The following is a 19,104-nucleotide window of genomic DNA, read 5'->3' as shown; positions in this document are numbered from 1 at the left end:
GAGCTGGAGGAACTGAAACAGACTGGAGGGGAGGAGGAGAGGAGCTGGAGGAACTGAAACAGACTGGAGGGGAGGAGGAGAGGAGCTGGAGGAACTGAAACAGACTGGAGGGGAGGAGGAGAGGAGCTGGAGGAACTGAAACAGACTGGAAGGGGAGGAGGAGAGGAGCTGGAGGAACTGAAACAGACTGGAGGGGAGGAGGAGAGGAGCTGGAGGAACTGAAACAGACTGGAGGGGAGGAGGAGAGGAGCTGGAGGAACTGAAACAGACTGGAGGGGAGGAGGAGAGGAGCTGGAGGAACTGAAACAGACTGGAGGGGAGGAGGAGAGGAGCTGGAGGAACTGAAACAGACTGGAGGGGAGGAGGAGAGGAGCTGGAGGAACTGAAACAGACTGGAGGGGAGGAGGAGAGGAGCTGGAGGAACTGAAACAGACTGAAGGGGAGGAGGAGAGGAGCTGGAGGAACTGAAACAGACTGGAGGGGAGGAGGAGAGGAGCTGGAGGAACTGAAACAGACTGGAGGGGAGGAGGAGAGGAGCTGGAGGAACTGAAACAGACTGAAGGGGAGGAGGAGAGGAGCTGGAGGAACTGAAACAGACTGGAGGGGAGGAGGAGAGGAGCTGGAGGAACTGAAACAGACTGGAGGGGAGGAGGAGAGGAGCTGGAGGAACTGAAACAGACTGGAGGGGAGGAGGAGAGGAGCTGGAGGAACTGAAACAGACTGGAGGGGAGGAGGAGAGGAGCTGGAGGAACTGAAACAGACTGGAGGGGAGGAGGAGAGGAGCTGGAGGAACTGAAACAGACTGGAGGGGAGGAGGAGAGGAGCTGGAGGAACTGAAACAGACTGGAGGGGAGGAGGAGAGGAGCTGGAGGAACTGAAACAGACTGGAGGGGAGGAGGAGAGGAGCTGGAGGAACTGAAACAGACTGGAGGGGAGGAGGAGAGGAGCTGGAGGAACTGAAACAGACTGGAGGGGAGGAGGAGAGGAGCTGGAGGAACTGAAACAGACTGGAGGGGAGGAGGAGAGGAGCTGGAGGAACTGAAACAGACTGGAGGGGAGGAGGAGAGGAGCTGGAGGAACTGAAACAGACTGGAGGGGAGGAGGAGAGGAGCTGGAGGAACTGAAACAGACTGGAGGGGAGGAGGAGAGGAGCTGGAGGAACTGAAACAGACTGGAGGGGAGGAGGAGAGGAGCTGGAGGAACTGAAACAGACTGGAGGGGAGGAGGAGAGGAGCTGGAGGAACTGAAACAGACTGGAGGGGAGGAGGAGAGGAGCTGGAGGAACTGAAACAGACTGGAGGGGAGGAGGAGAGGAGCTGGAGGAACTGAAACAGACTGGAGGGGAGGAGGAGAGGAGCTGGAGGAACAGAAACAGACTGGAGGGAGGAGGAGAGGAGCTGGAGGAACTGAAACAGACTGGAGGGGAGGAGGAGAGGAGCTGGAGGAACTGAAACAGACTGAAGGGGAGGAGGAGAGGAGCTGGAGGAACTGAAACAGACTGGAGGGGAGGAGGAGAGGGAGCTGGAGGAACTGAAACAGACTGGAGGGGAGGAGGAGAGGAGCTGGAGGAACTGAAACAGACTGGAGGGGAGGAGGAGAGGAGCTGGAGGAACTGAAACAGACTGGAGGGGAGGAGAGGAGCTGGAGGAACTGAAACAGACTGGAGGGGAGGAGGAGATGAGCTGGAGGAACTGAAACAGACTGGAGGGGAGGAGGAGAGGAGCTGGAGGAACTGAAACAGACTGGAGGGAGGAGGAGAGGAGCTGGAGGAACTGAAACAGACTGGAGGGGAGGAGGAGAGGAGCTGGAGGAACTGAAACAGACTGGAGGGGAGGAGGAGAGGAGCTGGAGGAACTGAAACAGACTGGAGGGGAGGAGGAGAGGAGCTGGAGGAACTGAAACAGACTGGAGGGGAGGAGGAGAGGAGCTGGAGGAACTGAAACAGACTGGAGGGGAGGAGGAGAGGAGCTGGAGGAACTGAAACAGACTGGAGGGAGGAGGAGAGGAGCTGGAGGAACTGAAACAGACTGGAGGGGAGGAGGAGAGGAGCTGGAGGAACTGAAACAGACTGGAGGAGAGGAGGAGAGGAGCTGGAGGAACAGAAACAGACTGGAGGGAGGAGGAGAGGAGCTGGAGGAACTGAAACAGACTGGAGGGAGGAGGAGAGGAGCTGGAGGAACTGAAACAGACTGGAGGGGAGGAGGAGAGGAGCTGGAGGAACTGAAACAGACTGGAGGGGAGGAGGAGAGGAGCTGGAGGAACTGAAACAGACTGGAGGGAGGAGGAGAGGAGCTGGAGGAACTGAAACAGACTGGAGGGGAGGAGGAGAGGAGCTGGAGGAACTGAAACAGACTGGAGGGGAGGAGGAGAGGAGCTGGAGGAACTGAAACAGACTGGAGGGGAGGAGGAGAGGAGCTGGAGGAACTGAAACAGACTGGAGGGGAGGAGGAGAGGAGCTGGAGGAACTGAAACAGACTGGAGGGGAGGAGGAGAGGAGCTGGAGGAACTGAAACAGACTGGAGGGGAGGAGGAGAGGAGCTGGAGGAACTGAAACAGACTGGAGGGGGAGGAGAGGAGCTGGAGGAACTGAAACAGACTGGAGGGGAGGAGGAGAGGAGCTGGAGGAACTGAAACAGACTGGAGGGGAGGAGGAGAGGAGCTGGAGGAACAGAAACAGACTGGAGGGAGGAGGAGAGGAGCTGGAGGAACTGAAACAGACTGAAGGGGAGGAGGAGAGGAGCTGGAGGAACTGAAACAGACTGGAGGGGAGGAGGAGAGGAGCTGGAGGAACTGAAACAGACTGAAGGGGAGGAGGAGAGGAGCTGGAGGAACTGAAACAGACTGGAGGGGAGGAGGAGAGGAGCTGGAGGAACTGAAACAGACTGGAGGGGAGGAGGAGAGGAGCTGGAGGAACTGAAACAGACTGGAGGGGAGGAGGAGAGGAGCTGGAGGAACTGAAACAGACTGGAGGGGAGGAGGAGAGGAGCTGGAGGAACTGAAACAGACTGGAGGGGAGGAGGAGAGGAGCTGGAGGAACAGAAACAGACTGGAGGGGAGGAGGAGAGGAGCTGGAGGAACTGAAACAGACTGGAGGGGAGGAGAGGAGCTGGAGGAACTGAAACAGACTGGAGGGGAGGAGGAGAGGAGCTGGAGGAACAGAAACAGACTGGAGGGGAGGAGGAGAGGAGCTGGAGGAACAGAAACAGACTGGAGGGAGGAGGAGAGGAGCTGGAGGAACAGAAACAGACTGGAGGGAGGAGGAGAGGAGCTGGAGGAACTGAAACAGACTGGAGGGGAGGAGGAGAGGAGCTGGAGGAACTGAAACAGACTGAAGGGGAGGAGGAGAGGAGCTGGAGGAACTGAAACAGACTGGAGGGGAGGAGGAGAGGAGCTGGAGGAACTGAAACAGACTGGAGGGGAGGAGGAGAGGAGCTGGAGGAACTGAAACAGACTGGAGGGGAGGAGGAGAGGAGCTGGAGGAACTGAAACAGACTGGAGGGGAGGAGAGGAGCTGGAGGAACTGAAACAGACTGGAGGGGAGGAGGAGAGGAGCTGGAGGAACTGAAACAGACTGGAGGGGAGGAGGAGAGGAGCTGGAGGAACTGAAACAGACTGGAGGGAGGAGGAGAGGAGCTGGAGGAACTGAAACAGACTGGAGGGGAGGAGGAGAGGAGCTGGAGGAACTGAAACAGACTGAAGGGGAGGAGGAGAGGAGCTGGAGGAACTGAAACAGACTGGAGGGGAGGAGGAGAGGAGCTGGAGGAACTGAAACAGACTGGAGGGGAGGAGGAGAGGAGCTGGAGGAACTGAAACAGACTGGAGGGGAGGAGGAGAGGAGCTGGAGGAACTGAAACAGACTGGAGGGGAAGGAGGAGAGGAGCTGGAGGAACTGAAACAGACTGGAGGGGAGGAGGAGAGGAGCTGGAGGAACAGAAACAGACTGGAGGAGAGGAGGAGAGGAGCTGGAGGAACAGAAACAGACTGGAGGGAGGAGGAGAGGAGCTGGAGGAACAGAAACAGACTGGAGGGAGGAGGAGAGGAGCTGGAGGAACTGAAACAGACTGGAGGGGAGGAGGAGAGGAGCTGGAGGAACTGAAACAGACTGAAGGGGAGGAGGAGAGGAGCTGGAGGAACTGAAACAGACTGGAGGGGAGGAGGAGAGGAGCTGGAGGAACTGAAACAGACTGGAGGGGAGGAGGAGAGGAGCTGGAGGAACTGAAACAGACTGGAGGGGAGGAGGAGAGGAGCTGGAGGAACAGAAACAGACTGGAGGGGAGGAGGAGAGGAGCGGGAGGAACAGAAACAGACTGAAGGGAGGAGGAGAGGAGCTGGAGGAACTGAAACAGACTGGAGGGGAGGAGGAGAGGAGCTGGAGGAACTGAAACAGACTGAAGGGGAGGAGGAGAGGAGCTGGAGGAACTGAAACAGACTGGAGGGGAGGAGGAGAGGAGCTGGAGGAACTGAAACAGACTGGAGGGGAGGAGGAGAGGAGCTGGAGGAACTGAAACAGACTGGAGGGGAGGAGGAGAGGAGCTGGAGGAACTGAAACAGACTGGAGGGAGGAGGAGAGGAGCTGGAGGAACTGAAACAGACTGGAGGGAGGAGGAGAGGAGCTGGAGGAACTGAAACAGACTGGAGGGGAGGAGGAGAGGAGCTGGAGGAACTGAAACAGACTGGAGGGGAGGAGGAGAGGAGCTGGAGGAACTGAAACAGACTGGAGGGGAGGAGGAGAGGAGCTGGAGGAACTGAAACAGACTGGAGGGAGGAGGAGAGGAGCTGGAGGAACAGAAACAGACTGGAGGGGAGGAGGAGAGGAGCTGGAGGAACAGAAACAGACTGGAGGGGAGGAGGAGAGGAGCTGAGGGACAGAAACAGACTGGAGGGAGGAGGAGAGGAGCTGGAGGAACTGAAACAGACTGGAGGGGAGGAGGAGAGGAGCTGGAGGAACTGAAACAGACTGGAGGGGAGGAGGAGAGGAGCTGGAGGAACTGAAACAGACTGGAGGGGAGGAGGAGAGGAGCTGGAGGAACTGAAACAGACTGGAGGGAGGAGGAGATGAGCTGGAGGAAAACTTTGAAATCAGCCCTCGCCTTGACAGGAAGCCAGTGTAGGGAGGCTAGCACTGGAGTAATATGATCAAATGTTTTGGTTCTAGTCAGAATTCTAGCAGCCGTGTTTAGCACTTCATATTCAGTGCTTTATCCGGGTAGCCAGAAAGTTGCGCATTGCAGTAGTCTAATCTAGAAGTGACAAAAGCATGGATTCATTTTTCTGCATCATTTTTTGACAAAGTTTCAGATTTTTGCAATGTTACGTAGATGGAAAAAAGCTGTCCTTGAAACAGTCTTGATATGTTCGTCAAAAGAGAGATCAGGGTCCAGAGTAACGCCGAGGTCCTTCACAGTTTTATTTGAGACAACTGTACAACCATCAAGATTAATTGTCAGATCCAACAGAAGATCTCTTTGTTTCTTGGGACCTAGAACAAGCATCTCTGTTTTGTCTGAGTTTAATAGTAGAAAGTTTGCAGCCATCCACTTCCTTATGTCTGAAACACATGCTTCTAGCGAGGGCAATTTTGGGGCTTCGCCATGTTTCATTGAAATGTACTGCTGTGTGTCATTCGCACAGCAGTGAAAGTTAACAATATGTTTCTGAATGACATTACCAAGAGGTAAAATATATCGTGAAAACAATAGTGGTCCTAAAATGGAACCTGGAGGGACACCGAAATTTACAGTTGATTTGTCAGAAGACAAACCATCCACAGAGACAAACTGATATTTTTTTTTTTTAAATTTGGGTTTCCAATTTGGGTTTCCAATCTCTCCAAAAGAATGTGGTGATCGATGGTATCGAAAGCAGCACTAAGGTCTAGGAGCCTGAGGACAGATGCAGAGCCTCAGTCTGACGCCATTAAAGGTCATTTACCACCTTCACAAATGCAGTCTCAGTGCTATGATGGGGTCTAAAACCAGACTGAACCATTTCATATACAGTGCCTTGCGAAAATATTCGGCCCCCTTGAACTTTGCAACCTTTTGCCACATTTCAGGCTTCAAACATAAATATATAAAACTGTATTTTTTTGTGAAGAATCAACAACAAGTGGGACACAATCATGAAGTGGAACGACATTTATTGGATATTTCAAACTTTTTTAACAAATCAAAAACGGAAAAATTGGGCGTGCAAAAGGTCGCAAAGTTCAAGGGGGCCGAATACTTTCGCAAGGCACTGTACATTGTTTTTCTTCAGGAAGGCAGTGAGTTGCTGTGCCAACAGCTTTTTCAAACATTTTTGAGAGGAGATTCGATATGGGCCGATTCTTTGCTTTTTAAAATATTTTCTCCGTCAAGGTTTGGCTTTTTCAAGAGAGGCTTTATTACTGACACTTTTACTGAGTTTGGTACACATCCAGTGGATAGAGAGCCGTTTATTATGTTCAACACAGGAGGGCCAAGCACAGGAAGCAGCTCTTTCAGTAGTTTAGTTGGAATAGGGGCCAGTATGCAGCTTGACGGTTTAGAGGCCAAGACTATTTTCATCAATGTGTCAAGAGATATAGTATTAAAAAAAACTTGAGTGTCTCCCTTGATCCTAGGTCCTGGCAGAGTTGTGCAGACGCAGGACAACTGAGCTTTGGAGAAATACGCAGATTTAAAGAGGAGTCCGTCATTTGCTTTCTAATGATCATGATATTTTTTGTCAAAGAAGTTCATGCTGAATTGAAAGCCATCCTCTTGTGGGGAATACTGCTTTTTAGTTATCTTTGTGACAGAACAAAAATACATTTGGGATTGTTCTTATGTTCCTCAATTAAGTTGAAAAAAAAATAGGATGATCGAGCAGCAGGATCAGTGAGGGCTCTTCAATACTGCACGGTACTTACTGTCTTTCCAAGCTAGTCGGTAGACTTCCAGTTTGGTGTGGCGCCATTTCCGTTCCAACAGGACACTCAAGTCAGTAAGAAAGTAATCACTACAAACTATGTAACTGAGCTGTTAAACCAATTATCTACATCACCGGTTACTCTATAGCTGGACGAGACTATTCCCGATCCAGATAGTTTTCTTTTTAAGAGAGATTTTTATCAGATGGGTCATCGGCACCAACCCAAAACAACAAGCAATGGAACCAATGCAACCCATTCGTCTTACATATTCCCAGATGCGAATAGCATTAATTTCTAGGATGTATTTATTGTGTGTCTAGTGCTGAATAAAAGACGTTTCAATGAGAGTTGTACTTTTTTTAAAGTTTTTTGGGGGTGAATGTAGCAAAGACGAGCCAAAAGTAATGTCATGAAACAGGTCTCGAACCCTCGAACCTTCTCGCCCGAGGTCTGGCGCGCTGTCGACTGTGCTGCGAAAGCATGCACGTGCTTTTCCGCGCGTAGAAACACAGGGTCGTTACAGTAACACTGATCAAAGACAGCGTTTATAACTGAGCCGCTTATAACTTAACACTGAGCCGCTTCAAGTGTGGTGACATTCAGAGATCCACTTCGAACAGCAAGACTCCTGTTACTGATGTCATATGTCAACAAGCATTTAACTCATCCATTGACAGAAACCACAAGTGGACTTTGTATCACTGCGTAACAACATCATTCCATCCAACATACTGTAATGAAACAGGCAGGGAGCAGGTCTCGAACCCTCGACCTTCGAGCCGGAGGTCTGGCGCACAATCCACTGTGCCGCAAAAGCATGCTCGTGCGGCAGTCGATAGCGCGCAATACAGTTAGCAAAGCAAAGTCACGTGCGACTTATATCACTTATTCAGCGATGGCTGGTTCGGTGCTGAAATGAGCACATCATTATTTTCAATGAAATCAGCGCATTTCATAACATTACTGGCCATTCATAACTTTATTAACATTCTGACATTGTTTCAGAAAATTATAGGCCAGGAGGAGAGGAGCTGGAGGAACAGAAACATACTTGAGGGGAAGGAGGAGATGAGCTGGAGGAACAGAAACAGACTGGAGGAGAGGAGCTGGAGGAACAGAAACAGACTGGAGGGGAGGAGGAGAGGAGCTGGAGGAACTGAAACAGACTAGAGGGAGGAGGAGAGGAGCTGGAGGAACAGAAACAGACTGAAGGGGAGGAGGAGAGGAGGAGAGGAGCTGGAGGAACTGAAACAGACTGGGGGAGGAGGAGAGGAGCTGGAGGAACTGAAACAGACTGGAGGGGAGGAGGAGAGGAGCTGGAGGAACTGAAACAGACTGGAGGGAGGAGGAGAGGAGGAGAGGAGCTGGAGGAACTGAAACAGACTGGGGGAGGAGGAGAGGAGCTGGAGGAACAGGAACAGACTGGAGGGAGGAGGAGAGGAGCTGGAGGAACAGAAACTGACTGGAGGGGAGGAGGAGATGAGCTGGAGGAGCAGAAACAGACTGGAGGAGAGGAGGAGAGGAGCTGGAGGAACAGAAACAGACTGGAGGGAAGAGAGGAGCTGGAGGAACTGAAACAGACTGGAGGGGAGGAGGAGAGGAGCTGGAGGAACAGGAACAGACTGGAGGGGAGGAGGAGAGGAGCTGGAGGAACAGAAACAGACTGGAGGGGAGGAGGAGAGGAGCTGGAGGAACAGAAACAGACTGGAGGGGAGGAGGAGAGGAGCTGGAGGAACAGAAACAGACTGGAGGAGAGGAGGAGAGGAGCTGGAGGAACTGAAACAGACTGGAGGGAGGAGGAGAGGAGCTGGAGGAACAGAAACAGACTGGAGGGGAGGAGGAGAGGAGCTGGAGGAACTGAAACAGACTGGAGGGGAGGAGGAGAGGAGCTGGAGGAACTGAAACAGACTGGAGGGGAGGAGGAGAGGAGCTGGAGGAACTGAAACAGACTGGAGGGAGGAGGAGAGGAGCTGGAGGAACAGAAACAGACTGGAGGGGAGGAGGAGAGGAGCTGGAGGAACTGAAACAGACTGGAGGGGAGGAGGAGAGGAGCTGGAGGAACTGAAACAGACTGGAGGGGAGGAGGAGAGGAGCTGGAGGAACTGAAACAGACTGGAGGGGAGGAGGAGAGGAGCTGGAGGAACAGAAACAGACTGGAGGGGAGGAGGAGAGGAGCTGGAGGAACTGAAACAGACTGGAGGGGAGGAGGAGAGGAGCTGGAGGAACTGAAACAGACTGGAGGGGAGGAGGAGAGGAGCTGGAGGAACTGAAACAGACTGGAGGGAGGAGGAGAGGAGCTGGAGGAACAGAAACAGACTGGAGGGGAGGAGGAGAGGAGCTGGAGGAACTGAAACAGACTGGAGGGGAGGAGGAGAGGAGCTGGAGGAACTGAAACAGACTGGAGGGAGGAGGAGAGGAGCTGAGGGACAGAAACAGACTGGAGGGGAGGAGGAGAGGAGCTGGAGGGACAGACACAGACTGGAGGAGAGGAGGAGAGGAGCTGGAGGAACAGAAACAGACTGGAGGAGAGGAGGAGAGGAGCTGGAGGAACAGAAACAGACTGGAGGGGAGGAGGAGAGGAGCTGGAGGAACTGAAACAGACTGGAGGGGAGGAGGAGAGGAGCTGGAGGAACTGAAACAGACTGGAGGGGAGGAGGAGAGGAGCTGGAGGAACTGAAACAGACTGGAGGGAGGAGGAGAGGAGCTGGAGGAACAGAAACAGACTGGAGGGGAGGAGGAGAGGAGCTGGAGGAACTGAAACAGACTGGAGGGGAGGAGGAGAGGAGCTGGAGGAACTGAAACAGACTGGAGGGGAGGAGAAGAGGAGCTGGGGGAACTGAAACAGACTGGGGGAGGAGGAGAGGAGCTGGAGGAACAGAAACAGACTGGAGGGAGGAGGAGAGGAGCTGGAGGAACTGAAACAGACTGGAGGGGAGGAGGAGAGGAGCTGGAGGAACTGAAACAGACTGGAGGGAGGAGGAGAGGAGCTGGAGGAACTGAAACAGACTGGAGGAGAGGAGGAGAGGAGCTGGAGGAACAGAAACAGACTGGAGGGAGGAGGAGAGGAGCTGGAGGAACTGAAACAGACTGGAGGGGAGGAGGAGAGGAGCTGGAGGAACTGAAACAGACTGGAGGGAGGAGGAGAGGAGCTGGAGGAACAGAAACAGACTGGAGGGAAGAGAGGAGCTGGAGGAACTGAAACAGACTGGAGGGGAGGAGGAGAGGAGCTGGAGGAACTGAAACAGACTGGAGGGGAGGAGGAGAGGAGCTGGAGGAACAGAAACAGACTGGAGGGGAGGAGGAGAGGAGCTGGAGGAACTGAAACAGACTGGAGGGGAGGAGGAGAGGAGCTGGAGGAACAGAAACAGACTGGAGGGGAGGAGGAGAGGAGCTGGAGGAACAGAAACAGACTGGAGGGGAGGAGGAGAGGAGCTGGAGGAACTGAAACAGACTGGAGGGGAGGAGGAGATGAGCTGGAGGAACTGAAACAGACTGGAGGGGAGGAGGAGAGGAGCTGGAGGAACAGAAATAGACTGGAAGGAGGAGGAGAGGAGCTGGAGGAACAGGAACAGACTGGAGGGAGGAGGAGAGGAGCTGGAGGAACAGAAACTGACTGGAGGGGAGGAGGAGATGAGCTGGAGGAGCAGAAACAGACTGGAGGAGAGGAGGAGAGGAGCTGGAGGAACAGAAACAGACTGGAGGGGAGGAGGAGAGGAGCTGGAGGAACTGAAACAGACTGGAGGGGAGGAGGAGAGGAGCTGGAGGAACTGAAACAGACTGGAGGAGAGGAGGAGAGGAGCTGGAGGAACAGAAACAGACTGGAGGGGAGGAGGAGAGGAGCTGGAGGAACTGAAACAGACTGGAGGGGAGGAGGAGAGGAGCTGGAGGAACAGAAACAGACTGGAGGAGAGGAGGAGAGGAGCTGGAGGAACAGAAACAGACTGGAGGAGAGGAGGAGAGGAGCTGGAGGGGCAGACACAGACTGGAGGGGAGGAGAGGAGCTGGAGGACCTGAAACAGACTGGAGGAGAGGAGGAGAGGAGCTGGAGGAACAGAAACAGACTGGAGGAGAGGAGGAGAGGAGCTGGAGGAACAGAAACAGACTGGAGGGGAGGAGGAGAGGAGCTGGAGGGATCGGAACAGACTGGAGGGGAAGGAGGAGAGGAGCTGAGGAACAGGAACAGACTGGAGGGAGGAGGAGAGGAGCTGGAGGAACAGGAACAGACTGGAGGGGAGGAGGAGAGGAGCTGGAGGGACAGACACAGACTGGAGGGAGGAGGAGAGGAGCTGGAGGAACAGAAACAGACTGGAGGGGAGGAGGAGAGGAGCTGGAGGAACAGAAACAGACTGGAGGGGAGGAGGAGAGGAGCTGGAGGAACAGAAACAGACTGGAGGGAGGAGGAGAGGAGCTGGAGGAACTGAAACAGACTGGAGGGGAGGAGGAGAGGAGCTGGAGGAACTGAAACAGACTGGAGGGGAGGAGGAGAGGAGCTGGAGGAACTGAAACAGACTGGAGGGGAAGGAGGAGAGGAGCTGGAGGAACTGAAACAGACTGGAGGGGAGGAGGAGAGGAGCTGGAGGAACAGAAACAGACTGGAGGGGAGGAGGAGAGGAGCTGGAGGAACAGAAACAGACTGGAGGGGAGGAGGAGAGGAGCTGGAGGAACAGAAACAGACTGGAGGGGAAGGAGGAGAGGAGCTGGAGGAACAGAAACAGACTGGAGGGAGGAGGAGAGGAGCTGGAGGAACTGAAACAGACTGGAGGGGAGGAGGAGAGGAGCTGGAGGAACTGAAACAGACTGGAGGGGAGGAGGAGAGGAGCTGGAGGAACAGAAACAGACTGGAGGGGAGGAGGAGAGGAGCTGGAGGAACTGAAACAGACTGGAGGGGAGGAGGAGAGGAGCTGGAGGAACTGAAACAGACTGGAGGGAGGAGGAGAGGAGCTGGAGGAACTGAAACAGACTGGAGGGAGGAGGAGAGGAGCTGGAGGAACTGAAACAGACTGGAGGGGAGGAGGAGAGGAGCTGGAGGAACTGAAACAGACTGGAGGGGAAGGAGGAGAGGAGCTGGAGGAACTGAAACAGACTGGAGGGGAGGAGGAGAGGAGCTGGAGGAACAGAAACAGACTGGAGGGGAGGAGGAGAGGAGCTGGAGGAACAGAAACAGACTGGAGGGGAGGAGGAGAGGAGCTGGAGGAACAGAAACAGACTGGAGGGGAAGGAGGAGAGGAGCTGGAGGAACAGAAACAGACTGGAGGGAGGAGGAGAGGAGCTGGAGGAACTGAAACAGACTGGAGGGGAGGAGGAGAGGAGCTGGAGGAACAGAAACAGACTGGAGGGGAGGAGGAGAGGAGCTGGAGGACCTGAAACAGACTGGAGGAGAGGAGGAGAGGAGCTGGAGGAACAGAAACAGACTGGAGGGGAGGAGGAGATGAGCTGGAGGAACAGAAACAGACTGGAGGGGAAGGAGGAGAGGAGCTGGAGGACCTGAAACAGACTGGAGGAGAGGAGGAGATGAGCTGGAGGAACAGGAACAGACTGGAGGGAGGAGGAGATGAGCTGGAGGAACTGAAACAGACTGGAGGGAGGAGGAGAGGAGCTGGAGGAACAGAAACAGACTGGAGGGGAGGAGGAGAGGAGCTGGAGGAACTGAAACAGACTGGAAGGAGGAGGAGAGGAGCTGGAGGAACAGAAACAGACTGGAGGGGAGGAGGAGAGGAGCTGGAGGAACTGAAACAGACTGGAAGGAGGAGGAGAGGAGCTGGAGGAACAGAAACAGACTGGAGGGGAGGAGGAGAGGAGCTGGAGGAACTGAAACAGACTGGAAGGAGGAGGAGAGGAGCTGGAGGAACAGAAACAGACTGGAGGGGAGGAGGAGAGGAGCTGGAGGAACTGAAACAGACTGGAGGGGAGGAGGAGAGGAGCTGGAGGAACTGAAACAGACTGGAGGGGAGGAGGAGAGGAGCTGGAGGAACTGAAACAGACTGGAGGGGAGGAGGAGAGGAGCTGGAGGAACTGAAACAGACTGGAGGAGAGGAGGAGAGGAGCTGGAGGAACTGAAACAGACTGGAGGGGAGGAGGAGAGGAGCTGGAGGAACTGAAACAGACTGGAGGGGAGGAGGAGAGGAGCTGGAGGAACTGAAACAGACTGGAGGGGAGGAGGAGAGGAGCTGGAGGAACTGAAACAGACTGGAGGGGAGGAGGAGAGGAGCTGGAGGAACTGAAACAGACTGGAGGAGAGGAGGAGAGGAGCTGGAGGAACTGAAACAGACTGGAGGAGAGGAGGAGATGAGCTGGAGGAACGGAAACAGACTGGAGGGGAAGGAGGAGAGGAGCTGGAGGAACAGAAACAGACTGGAGGGGAGGAGGAGAGGAGCTGGAGGAACTGAAACAGACTGGAGGGGAAGGAGGAGAGGAGCTGGAGGGACAGAAACAGACTGGAGGGGAGGAGGAGAGGAGCGGGAGGAACAGAAACAGACTGGAGGGAGGAGGAGATGAGCTGGAGGAACTGAAACAGACTGGAGGGAGGAGGAGAGGAGCTGGAGGGACAGGAACAGACTGGAGGGAGGAGGAGATGAACTGGAGGAACTGAAACAGACTGGAGGGGAGGAGAAGAGGAGCTGGAGGAACTGAAACAGACTGGAGGAGAGGAGGAGAGGAGCTGGAGGAACTGAAACAGACTGGAGGGGAGGAGGAGAGGAGCTGGAGGGACAGAAACAGACTGGAGGGGAGGAGGAGAGGAGCTGGAGGAACAGAAACAGACTGGAGGGGAGGAGGAGAGGAGCTGGAGGAACTGAAACAGACTGGAGGGGAAGGAGGAGAGGAGCTGGAGGAACAGAAACAGACTGGAGGGGAGGAGGAGAGGAGCTGGAGGAACAGAAACAGACTGGAGGGGAGGAGGAGAGGAGCTGGAGGAACTGAAACAGACTGGAGGGGAAGGAGGAGAGGAGCTGGAGGGACTGAAACAGACTGGGGGAGGAGGAGAGGAGCTGGAGGAACAGAAACAGACTGGAGGAGAGGAGGAGAGGAGCTGGAGGAACTGAAACAGACTGGAGGGAGGAGGAGAGGAGCTGGAGGGACAGAAACAGACTGGAGGAGAGGAGGAGATGAGCTGGAGGAACAGAAACAGACTGGAGGGGAGGAGGAGAGGAGCTGGAGGAACTGAAACAGACTGGAGGGGAGGAGGAGAGGAGCTGGAGGAACTGAAACAGACTGGAGGAGAGGAGGAGAGGAGCTGGAGGAACTGAAACAGACTGGAGGAGAGGAGGAGATGAGCTGGAGGGACAGAAACAGACTGGAGGGAGGAGGAGAGGAGCTGGAGGGGCAGACACAGACTGGAGGGGAGAGAGGAGCTGGAGGAACAGAAACAGACTGGAGGGGAAGGAGGAGAGGAGCTGGAGGGACAGGAACAGACTGGAGGGAGGAGGAGAGGAGCTGGAGGAACAGAAACAGACTGGAGGGAGGAGGAGAGGAGCTGGAGGGACTGAAACAGACTGGAGGGAGGAGGAGAGGAGCTGGAGGAACAGAAACAGACTGGAGGGGAAGGAGGAGAGGAGCTGGAGGAACTGAAACAGACTGGAGGGGAAGGAGGAGAGGAGCTGGAGGAACAGAAACAGACTGGAGGAGAGGAGCTGGAGGAACAGAAACAGACTGGAGGGGAGGAGGAGAGGAGCTGGAGGAACAGAAACAGACTGGAGGGAGGAGGAGAGGAGCTGGAGGAACAGAAACAGACTGGAGGGGAGGAGGAGAGGAGCTGGAGGAACAGAAACAGACTGGAGGGGAAGGAGGAGAGGAGCTGGAGGAACAGAAACAGACTGGAGGGGAGGAGGAGAGGAGCTGGAGGAACAGGAACAGACTGGAGGGAGGAGGAGAGGAGCTGGAGGGACTGAAACAGACTGGAGGGAGGAGGAGAGGAGCTGGAGGAACAGAAACAGACTGGAGGGGAGGAGGAGAGGAGCTGGAGGGACAGAAACAGACTGGAGGGAAGAGAGGAGCTGGAGGAACAGAAACAGACTGGAGGGGAAGGAGGAGAGGAGCTGGAGGGACAGGAACAGACTGGAGGGAGGAGGAGATGAACTGGAGGAACAGAAACAGACTGGAGGGGAGGAGGAGAGGAGCTGGAGGAACTGAAACAGACTGGAGGAGAGGAGGAGAGGAGCTGGAGGAACAGAAACAGACTGGAGGGGAAGGAGGAGAGGAGCTGGAGGAACTGAAACAGACTTGAGGGAAGAGAGGAGCTGGAGGGACAGAAACAGACAGTACAGTGGTACTGTTTGTTGGAGACAATTTTTTCCCTTGGGATATTAACATTAAATCCTATCCTATAAGGAGGAGATAGATCGTCTGAGGGACCAGCAGAGTAGACCCCAGCCTCCCGGCCTTGCCGAGCCACGCACCCCGGACATCATCACCGGTAACACATCCTGTCATATCTCTTGTTTTTAAAAATAAATATCTATGTATTGTATTTGCTGCTAAATGAACAGCCTTATTGAGTACATTAACATGAACCACAGAACTGGAGACGGACCCAGCTGAAGACCTCAGGAGATGCCTGGAGGAGGACCATAGAGGACCATAGAGGACCATAGAGGAGCATAGAGGACCATAGAGGACCACAGAGGACCATAGAGGACCATAGAGAACCATAGAGGACCATAGAGGACCATAGAGGACCATAGAGGACCATAGAGGACCATAGAGGACCACAGAGGACCATAGAGGACCATAGAGGACCAGCGGGGGCACCTCCTCTCCTCCCAGCAGTCTCTCCTGGCGCAGCAGAATGAGTTGGAGCAGGCCCACCAACGCCACGAGCAGAGCAGAGAGAACTACGATAGGCTGATCCAAACCAAGGACGAGGAGATTGGGCGCCTGCAGCAGGAAGTAGTTGATCACCTCGGCCCTACCTGATACTCCCAGGAACAGGAAGTGATCATTCTCCAACAGGAAGACGAGACCAAGTCGTCCCTGAATAACAGAGAGAACGGCAACGAGAAACAACGACCTGTCCAAGATGGAGGTAGAGAGACTAGTGAAGGTATTTCCTGAATTGGTGACTGTCTCCTATTGGTCATGATAATCTACATAGTTATTCTGCTGCTTTATACTGTCTCCTATTGGTCATGATAATCTACATAGTTATTCTGCTGCTTTATACTGCCTCCTATTGGTCATGATAATCTACATAGTTATTCTGCTGCTTTATACTGCCTCCTATTGGTCATGATAATCTACATAGTTATTCTGCTGCTTTATACTGCCTCCTATTGGTCATGATAATCTACATAGTTATTCTGCTGCTTTATACTGCCTCCTATTGGTCATGATAATCTACATAGTTATTCTGCTGCTTTATACTGTCTCCTATTGGTCATGATAATCTACATAGTTATTCTGCTGCTTTATACTGCCTCCTATTGGTCATGATAATCTACATAGTTATTCTGCTGCTTTATACTGTCTCCTATTGGTCATGATAATCTACATAGTTATTCTGCTGCTTTATACTGCTTCCTATTGGTCATGATAATCTACATAGTTATTCTGCTGCTTTATACTGCCTCCTATTGGTCATGATAATCTACATAGTTATTCTGCTGCTTTATACTGCCTCCTATTGGTCATGATAATCTACATAGTTATTCTGCTGCTTTATACTGTCTCCTATTGGTCATGATAATCTACATAGTTATTCTGCTGCTTTATACTGCCTCCTATTGGTCATGATAATCTACATAGTTATTCTGCTGCTTTATACTGTCTCCTATTGGTCATGATAATCTACATAGTTATTCTGCTGCTTTATACTGTCTCCTATTGGTCATGATAATCTACATAGTTATTCTGCTGCTTTATACTGTCTCCCATTGGTCATGATAATCTACATAGTTATTCTGCTGCTTTATACTGCCTCCTATTGGTCATGATAATCTACATAGTTATTCTGCTGCTTTATACTGTCTCCTATTGGTCATGATAATCTACATAGTTATTCTGCTGCTTTATACTGTCTCCTATTGGTCATGATAATCTACATAGTTATTCTGCTGCTTTATACTGCCTCCTATTGGTCATGATAATCTACATAGTTATTCTGCTGCTTTATACTGCCTCCTATTGGTCATGATAATCTACATAGTTATTCAAATCAAATCAAATGTATTTATATAGCCCTTCGTACATCAGCTGATATCTCAAAGTGCTGTACAGAAACCCAGCCTAAAAACCCCAAACAGCAAGCAATGCAGGTGTAGAGGCACGATGATTCGGGATGAATTGGTCTTGTACTCAGCAGCAAATCAAATCAAATCAAATGTATTTATATAGCCCTTCGTACATCAGCTGATATCTCAAAGTGCTGTACAGAAACCCAGCCTAAAAACCCCCAAACAGCAAGCAATGCAGGTGTAGAAGCACAGTGATTCGGGATGAATTGGTATTGTACTCAGCAGCAGCTGATGATTCGGGATGAATTACCATTCAGGATAATAAAGCATTATCTGATCTCAATATGAAAGGCATTAGGGAGAAGGAGACGGAGATCAGCCAGCTGAATGAGAAGAACCAGAACCTCACCAGACAGCTGGACCAGCTGGTGGTCTCCAGAGAGGAGATGGGGAAGCTCAGCCAGATGGCCGTAGAGATCCAGGCGCTGCACTCCCACGTCTCCCTGGGGGGGACGAGGCCACAGCCAAGACGTGATGTTCCTCCAGCAGCAGCTGCGGGCCGACGCCGTGGAGAGAGAGCAGGTCAAAATCACTATCAACTTTATTCAATTTATTACAGTTGCAAAATCCTGGGTAATTTTCCTAAAATGTCTAGATTTTCCAGAAATCCAAATTGAATGATTTCCTGTCTATCCCCTCCTGATTCCAGGAATCTTCCAACCAGGAATTTTGTTAAAGTTATTGTAATTTTACAACCCCAGTAATATATATATATATATTTTTTTTTTGACTTGATTTACTGTAGGTCCTGGTGGTGCTGAATGAGAAGACGAGGGAGAACAGCCTGCTGAGGGGAGACTACCAGCACATCATTGACATTGTAGCAGGGAAGGAGGCTCCTCAAGGTCCAGCAGGAGAACATGAGGCCGTCCACCATGTCTGACCCCTCAGGGAGTCGAGAGATGTTCAGAGAGACCATTCAGAACCTGTCACGGATCATCAGGTATTGTTTTGTAATATATATATATATATACACAGTACCAGTCGGATCATCAGGTATTATTTTGTAATATATATATATATATATATACACAGTACCAGTCGGATCATCAGGTATTATTTTGTAATATATATATATATATACACAGTACCAGTCGGATCATCAGGTATTATTTTGTAATATATATATATATATATATACACAGTACCAGTCAGATCATCAGGTATTATTTTGTAATATATATATATATATATATACACAGTACCAGTCGGATCATCAGGTATTATTTTGTAATATATATATATATATATATACACAGTACCAGTCAGATCATCAGGTATTGTTTTGTAATATATATATATATATACACAGTACCAGTCAGATCATCAGGTATTATTTTGTAATATATATATATATATACACAGTACCAGTCGGATCATCAGGTATTATTTTGTAATATATATATATATATATATACACAGTACCAGTCAGATCATCAGGTATTATTTTGTAATATATATATATATATATATACACAGTACCAGTCGGATCATCAGGTATTATTTTGTAATATATATATATATATATATACACAGTACCAGTCGGATCATCAGGTATTATTTTGTAATATATATATATATATATACACACAGTACCAGTCGGATCATCAGGTATTGTTTTGTAATATATACTCAATACCAGTCCAAAGTTGGGACACACCTACTCAAGGAGTTTTTCTTCATTTTTGACTATTTTCTACTGAATAATAGTGAAGACATCAAAACTATGAAATAACACATATGGAATCATGTGGTAACTGAAAATTAAAAATATATTTTAGATTCTATAAAGTGAGGCTTTGCCCCTTTTGCCTTGATGACAGCTTTGCACACTCTTGGCATTCTCTCAACCAGGAATCACCCGGAATAGGGAAGATAGCCCTATTTGGTAAAAGACCAAGTCCGTATTATGGCAAGACCAGCTCAAATAAGCATGCTTCTGCAGCCATGGCGATCAGGTATTGTCAGGGTGTAACGGCTCTC

General features: G+C 51.7%; 1 protein-coding gene across 1 annotated transcript; it reads left to right on the top strand.

Moving 5' to 3' along the window:
* The first annotated feature begins 17,179 nt into the window (after positions 1-17,179).
* On the top strand, positions 17,180-18,058 carry LOC118362008 (thyroid receptor-interacting protein 11-like). The gene is made up of 2 exons (XM_052485360.1): positions 17,180-17,643; positions 17,867-18,058. The coding sequence occupies exons 1-2, from the start codon at positions 17,406-17,408 to the stop codon at positions 17,884-17,886; spliced, it is 258 nt and encodes an 85-aa protein (XP_052341320.1). The 5' UTR covers positions 17,180-17,405; the 3' UTR covers positions 17,887-18,058.
* The last annotated feature ends 1,046 nt before the right edge of the window (positions 18,059-19,104 follow it).

This window comes from Oncorhynchus keta, chromosome 29 (assembly GCF_023373465.1).
Source record: "Oncorhynchus keta strain PuntledgeMale-10-30-2019 chromosome 29, Oket_V2, whole genome shotgun sequence".
Taxonomy (NCBI): Eukaryota; Metazoa; Chordata; class Actinopteri; order Salmoniformes; family Salmonidae; genus Oncorhynchus; species Oncorhynchus keta.
This window is presented reverse-complemented; position numbering and strand designations above follow the sequence as displayed.

Excerpts from the sequence above, each read along its gene's own strand:
- LOC118362008 (XM_052485360.1), top strand. The coding sequence starts at position 17,406 with ATGAAAGGCATTAGGGAGAAGGAGACGGAGATCAGCCAGCTGAATGAG. Across the intron at positions 17,644-17,866 it reads ACGCCGTGGAGAGAGAGCAG|GTCCTGGTGGTGCTGAATGA; the intron begins GTCAAAATCACT and ends GATTTACTGTAG.